Below are 7,210 nucleotides of genomic sequence, written 5' to 3'. Positions count from 1 at the left end.
AAAAAACTTTGATGAGGTGAAAAAGTACAATTATTCTTAGATTAATGGTAAACATTAAATTATATAGATAGATTAATGTAAATAAATAATTTGAATGTGAAAAATGATTTCAATTTCATCTAATGTTCAATGACTATTACTTTTTAACATAACAAAACATAGATGTTGTAAACACTCAATTTTAGTGGGGTAGCGACATGAATCAATCACTAATTAATATTAAATTATTATTAGCATATAAAATATATAATATATAAAAAGTATGAAGAAAAATATGTGAGGGGGAGGTGACATGTGACATGAAGGAAAAAATGTAAGGAGAAAGTGACATGTGTCATGAGGGAATGAGAGAGTGACATGTGGCATGAGGAAAGAAAAAAATGACATGTGGCATGAGAGAATTTTTTTATTATATTGTTAATAGATTTAATGGAGGACAAAGAATATGATTTTGTTTGGTGGAGAGGATGCATAGAATAAACAAAACAAAAAAAATTGTTAATGAAATTATATTAATTGTATCTATATATCTGAGAGCATGAAATTACTACTAATATGTTACTATAGAATTAAGATTATAAGATTTAACACATTAATGACCCATATGTTCATATAGTGTTTCTATTTGATATGGTGCACTCTAAGTAATAATAAAGGTCTTAAAGTTTAATTTATAATATTACTCTCTCACACATTCTAATACAATAAAATATTTAAAACATCCCAACAATCTTTAATGAAATAGATTAATATTACGTTCCTTGATCAATCTATATAATAATATTCATCCAATATTCAATTTCACCTTATCGGATCCCTAACTCTGTTTACCTGCTCTTCAGATGAGAGTCTGCTTCAGCATATAAGTGTTTCAAAGGTCACACCCCTTTTCCTCTATATGTAAGCATATAAGCTAGATATTCAGCACATCTTTAGTCAAAATGCTCCTCACACTATGAGTTGAATTCCATAAAAGTTTGTCCTATCAAAAAGAGTACTCAAAATAGTTAGCCTAAAACATGGATGCAATTATTTAGTTATTAAATAATTACTTAAGTTTTTTTGGATGATTAAGTCATTAAGAGGATCCTTTACATATGTAAGGAATTAATTACTTTTGTTGTATATAATTCTTTATTTTAACAAATATCGTTCCCAAAAATTGTATATTTTATCTACTGACTTATTTAAGGATCTAATAAGATATTACTTTATTAGACCAATGTTCCTTAGTAAGTAACTACAAAAGTTTTTTTTAGTACAAAAAAAATGAAAAGTCAAAAAATGAAAAGTATTGATAAGGTATATTACCTATATTATGATAAAGGAATAAATGAAAGAATTTTTAGGTAAAAATAATTATTGAAAGCACTACTTATAGTTCAAGATGTTGAAACAATTCTATTGTCTCAACATCCCAAAACATGTTCAAAACTATGTTTCATATCAACGACGTTAAAGTAAAAATAGAGGGAAATATAAATATTTTTAATTTTAAGTGATATAATATTTTGATGGGTGTGAGCATTATTTTAGACAAAATATTCTTATTCCAATATATAATATATATCATTCCCTTCTCAACACTATAAAGTATTAAATTAAAATAAAAGACTAAAATGATAACATAACCTTATTACAAAACATAATCTGAGGTAGAATAAAGCCAAATATAAATGAGGAGTCATAAACCCTTGATTCATGAACCCTTTGCCAGACTTGGCGGGAAGTTACAGAAACCCTTGATTCACCGTCTTATTCAAATTTCAGTTCCACTCACCCTTTGTGTTCACCCAAATTCTCAGCAGCATCACTGAGAAAAACCGTAGTTTCATTTTCTGTGGTGAAGAGAAAGAAAATGGAGAACCCTAGCAGCAGTGGTAGTAGAAGATGGAACAAAGCAGGGATAGGAATGGAAGATAACATGCTAGCCATGCTTGATGCCTTTGATTCTCAAGATGCCGTTGATGATTGTACACATCTCACCACATTCCTCTTTTACTTTTGAATAATTTTCTGCTTGGTCATGTTAAATAGGCTTTTGGGTATTTGAAAAAATGAAAACTTTGGTTGAAATTGATTATGGGTTTCAGGGATTGCTTTTCTGGATGCTGTTCGCGCTTCTTCAATTGCATTTGAACATGCAAAAAGACCCACTTCGTAAGTTTGTGATGCCCCATTTAATTTTTCTTCTAAAAATGCACAATCTTTCATATTTGTGAGGATGTAGTGTATTTTGTGTGTAATGAGTATTGATTTTTAACTTGTGAAGCAAAATTTGTGGGGCTGTTTTCCATGTTCTGAGGATGGGGAAGTCTTTAGAGTTGATTATGGCAAGTCATAAGCTTCTGGTTGATTTAGAAAAGGTACTTGATTGCCATGTGATTTTTCATTTTTATATTCATAAGCCCTAAATGTAACTGATACCTTCGACTTTGTCAATTCTTTTTGGGTTTAGCACTTCCCTCGTGTTCATTTAGCTGGCTCAGATGATTCCAAACCATCTTCTAATTCTCCATCAAAATTGGTTGTAGCCGAAGAGGTACAAATGTCTGTAACTCATTATAATCTGTTCTCTAATTGCTAATTCGGGATATGGTTTAACTGACATAGAAATATAAAATATTTCATACTAGGCGTGGTCTCCTATTATTATTTGCCAGGATAATGTCACTGCTGTCAGTGAAGCCGGTGACAAAGAGTGTGGTAGACCTCTTGACCCCTCTGTGAGTGGGTTTCTTCTAATTTCGACTTTATCCTGTAATGTTTTTTAGTTCTTCTTTCATTTACTTGCAACAATTTTTGCTGTTCTGTTAAGTTTTTCTTTCCCATCCTTTATATGCCAGCAAAAAATGTACTTCTTAGCTTTTCTTGACAACTCTATTGCTCTTATGCATATCAAAGTATAACACAGATTGGCTGGTTATTTTTCATTAACTTCTTCTCTTGAATTATCTTGACATGTTTGTATTTCCTTCCTTTTTACCACAAAATTTATGTAAATTTGCTTTTGAATATGTTTTGAGTTGACTGAATCACTGAACTACTTAGCTTGTTCATTAACTTTAGAACCACCAACCTGTATCTTTGCAAGTGAAATTCTAAACTGTTTCTCGGAACGTCAGTTTTATTTATATCTTTGTTTGTTTATAAACTCAAGCTTCTGCAAGTTTTGTGTTTCTGTTAGATTTCAATTTGATATGAAATTCTTAAACTCATTTTGCTCTTTATTTTCTCCACCTTAGAGCTTTCAGCTCCTGATTGAAGAGCTTGCTGGAGTTTTACCTCAGACCCAATTTGAATTATCAAATTTGAAGGTTAGTTCACCAACACTGTACTTCTGTTTTGAGATATTGTGGGTACCTTGTTTTGCATGTATCTTTCAGACAAAGTACTTTAAATCTGGAATCAGATGTGGTCTATATTTAACATCTATATGTTTTAGATTCCAAGCTTCCACCTTTCCCATATAGTTATGTACTTATCTTAAGCTTTGATTCATAAATTTTCAAATTAAACGCAGTTAATTTTAAAGCAAACAAGATATATTTATCTGATTTATTTAATAACTTTGTTGCAGCCCTTGCAGAACATGTTACTCTTTCAATATCTTGTCATTGCTCTTGAAGGCGATTTTCTACCTCGTAACGGTGTGTATGAAGTTGAGGTTATCTCTGTTGTGGTTATACCTCTTAAGCTGCTTGCAAATTCTAAGTATCTGCTCTATTGCAGCAACAATGAACTGGAACATGCAGAAGGAATCTTTACTCAACATGTTGCTGGTATTTATTTCTTAAGCAAAAAGCACTGAAAGATTTTGTCACTATGGAATCAACATTTAACCATATTGATTAATCTACTAAGCACATGAAAACTAATACTATTCTTTCCATGTTGCCCGTGGTTGAGATTTTTTCCACTTCCTTGAAAGATTTTTTCTTTGTTGTTGCATAAATATATATCTCGTCTAGTTGTTTTTGTAGGGATCTAGGAAAACAATTTACAAAGGCTTGGTGAAGGATTGCATGAAAGTTATTTGTCAACTATCTCAATTTCAAAATGAACTCAATAAATATGAGCTTCAAAGAAGTTCTGAATCTCAGTTACCCAAATATTGTCATACTGCACTGTTTCTTGCTTTACCTGAAGTAGTAAAGAACACCTGTGTCTCTATGGAGAAACTTTTGGTGATGGTAAGTCCCTGAATAATTTTATTTCTTCAAACACATCTGTGTTTGCTGACATTCTGGATGCTTTTAGATTATGGGCCTTGATTTGTCAAAGAAGAAAGCAGATATTGAGGGTCATACTACAAGAGCAGATGGTACGAGGTAGTCGTTTTAACTTTGTTTCTTTATAGTGTTGTTCCTTTTAGTTGATTTTCTTGTTTGTTTATGCCATGCTTCTGATTGAAAAAGATATAATATTGTATATTGGCACATTTGTACAGAACGCCTGTGATGGACATAATTCTGGATGAACTAGCTTACAGCGAAGATACTGTTCCCCTATTTCTTAAGGTGGCTCCTGAATACTCTTTGCCCTTTCCCTCTGTTCCTCTCTCCCTCCCCACTCTTTGCAAATTACTGTCTGTCTATGGGCTAGATGAAGCAATAACAGATAGAACGAGTTACACCCTTCCTTTAAAAACTTTGTTTGGCCATATTCTGATCAAGATATAAAACAAACCAATCTCCATATAACAATATAAGGGTTTGCCATTATTTACGTACCATCGAATATTGGATGTCTTGACACTTCTTACTTATGTAGTTTGTAGTTAACCTTTTCAACTTCGAGTCATTTTTTGAGGATGCTTGCAGATCTTCACTGAACCTAGATGGAAGCTGGAAATAGTTGTGCAGTATCTCTGGAAATACATAACTAAGGTAGTCAACAGCTAGATTTTTTGGAAATTCATCATATTTGCTTAACGGTGGATTTTCTTTCTCTTGAAAGGAAGCTTTCTAATGATATTAGGCTAGTAGCTTTTCATAATCTTTTTATTTAACTAGCGCTGTTTAATACAAAATTGCAGCCTTCTGTTCGCACTCGCAAGACAAGTGGTAGTACTTACGATTCAACATTTCATGGGGCTTTGAGATGCTTTTCTAATAAAACTGGCACTAAGAGCATAATAAAAAAAATGGGTGCAGATGTAGTTCAGTTCCTTTTGGCTCATGGCTTTCAGGTACTTGTAATTATTCATTGAAACAATGGCACACTATGTATTGATTTTAATGACAGAAGACAATAAAAAATTTAATCAACCTTACCTAGAGGGAAAAGGCTTTTGTAGTTGTTGTTGAATGATATAAAAGGGTAGCCCATTGCACGAGGCTCCTACCTAGTGGGTCCAGGGATGGTAGATGTAGGATCGAGAACCTATAACGAAAAGTGAAGACATTGAAGAAAGAAAAGCGCCACAATGTAAGTACAATGTTCCCCTTTGCATAACAGACAAAGATCTTAGGCTGTGTTTGGTAAAATTGGCTGAAAAGCTGGCTGAAGTCCGAAAAGTCAGTGGCAGAAGGGCTTCAAGCTAACGTATTTGGTAAAATTGGCTGATAAACTGGTTGAAAAATGGTAAAATGATGTAAAATAACTTACGAAGTAGGGGAAGATTAGACATAAACCACTTTAAGTAGCTTCTCAAATGGCGACTTATAAACCCATTGATTGACTTATAATCTCCTCACATGCCTTGCCAAAAACACTCTTAATCTCATGGGTTTCATAATGAAAACTTCAGTTGCTGTTAACCTCATGGGGTTGGGGACTAGCTAGAGGTTTTTGACAGTTGCAGTTTTTGGAGTATGAAGCACAGTCATTTTTGCCTTTGGGAATAAAAAATATTTAGCCCAAAGTCCTTGAAAAATGTATGATGGGCTTCTAAAATTAATTCTTTTTCAAAATGGGAATTTAGTCTTTTGACTTGTCTTTCAGGCTCAATTGTCAATACTGGGAGAAGGAAATACATATGCTGGTGATCAAGAAGGGAGAGCCAATGCTCTTGCGGATTTGTGCCAGATGTTTATCTCCGCTTTTGATAGTTTGAGAAGCACAAATCAGTAAGTGCACCATTTCTCAGGATTTTAATTTTCAGAATGCTTGCTTACTTGCATGATGCATCAATCTTTCCATGGACTTCATATTATGACAATGACCATTTTTTAAACTTACAAATAGTGATTTAAATTACTAATTGTTTAAGAGATGAAACCATGTTAATTTGTTTTCAATACTTACAAATAGTGATTTAAATTACTTTGAAGGGATCTTGAGAAATCCACAATATTTAATGTGTAACATACCACATACATATATAGTTTCTTCACTTTTCAACTTTGTTGTCTGTTATGGTGTAGGCATATGGAGATATTGCCAATCGGAAAAGAGGCGCTATTTACTGCAGCAACTGTCATCTTAATGAAGTCATAGGAGTGTTAATTGTTCTGACGATTTGATCAAGTTAACTTATTATTTAGACAGAATTTGGAACTTTGTAGCTTTAATTAAATGCATGATTATATAATCTTTTTGGTGGTTAGTACAGAGCCAGGGCACCCCTTGCAGTATCTAATGATGTATACTTTTTCATAAGGGAGTTGGAGAAAAGCAGCTGTTATTGAGTGGTTTTTAGAATGCATTAGAATATCTGTATTCACTACTAATGCTCATGAATCATGATCTCCTCTGGCTTGGACCTTCCATCTTTCTCTAGTTATGTCCTAACAAATGAATCTCCATCACAATCAATTTTCGCATTGTTCTTCTTCGGCCACTCAATGTCTGTGACATTTGATTTCGGTTGCTGAACTATGAGCATTGAAGAAACACTGGCAGTGTAGCTTGGGTTAAGAATCAAAACTAGAAAGGGCCATGATACCATCACCACATATCTATGCTTGATCAATATTGTTTATTTAAGCATGGGTTGAATGGTTGGTACTCACTATGAGGTTATGAATAAATAATAGAGACAAGGTAAACCAAAGAGCATTGCCCATCTGGGTTTTCCAATTGCCATGAAACCCAGGTGAAGGGGTTCAGAAACATCAATGCTGAATCTTCAGACTTTTGTGGAATTATCATTGATAATCATGATTCTGCATATGGCACACAAAGGGGTTGTTTCATCCCACAGGGAAAAAACCAAATAAGAATTACACAGGCAAATAGAAACATCATGCAAAGTCTTGAATAGGAA

The 7,210-nt window shown here is 33.2% G+C and overlaps 1 protein-coding gene across 3 annotated transcripts; it reads left to right on the top strand.

The window, feature by feature from the left end:
• On the top strand, positions 1,638 to 6,485 carry LOC109332290. Of its 3 annotated transcripts, XM_019567230.1 has the most exons (16): positions 1,638 to 1,787; positions 1,830 to 1,973; positions 2,094 to 2,160; positions 2,273 to 2,366; positions 2,459 to 2,542; positions 2,637 to 2,726; positions 3,246 to 3,317; positions 3,581 to 3,650; positions 3,733 to 3,782; positions 3,984 to 4,193; positions 4,261 to 4,331; positions 4,451 to 4,520; positions 4,824 to 4,889; positions 5,039 to 5,191; positions 5,947 to 6,071; positions 6,369 to 6,485. In XM_019567230.1, the coding sequence occupies exons 2-16, from the start codon at positions 1,859 to 1,861 to the stop codon at positions 6,439 to 6,441; spliced, it is 1,410 nt and encodes a 469-aa protein (XP_019422775.1). In that variant the 5' UTR covers positions 1,638 to 1,787; positions 1,830 to 1,858; the 3' UTR covers positions 6,442 to 6,485. The 3 variants fall into 3 exon arrangements, with proteins under 3 accessions (XP_019422775.1, XP_019422776.1, XP_019422773.1); XM_019567231.1 differs by having other exon boundaries at positions 1,638 to 1,973; positions 3,590 to 3,650; XM_019567228.1 differs by having other exon boundaries at positions 1,638 to 1,973.

Source organism: Lupinus angustifolius, chromosome LG18 (genome assembly GCF_001865875.1).
Source record: "Lupinus angustifolius cultivar Tanjil chromosome LG18, LupAngTanjil_v1.0, whole genome shotgun sequence".
Taxonomy (NCBI): Eukaryota; Viridiplantae; Streptophyta; class Magnoliopsida; order Fabales; family Fabaceae; genus Lupinus; species Lupinus angustifolius.
This window is presented reverse-complemented; position numbering and strand designations above follow the sequence as displayed.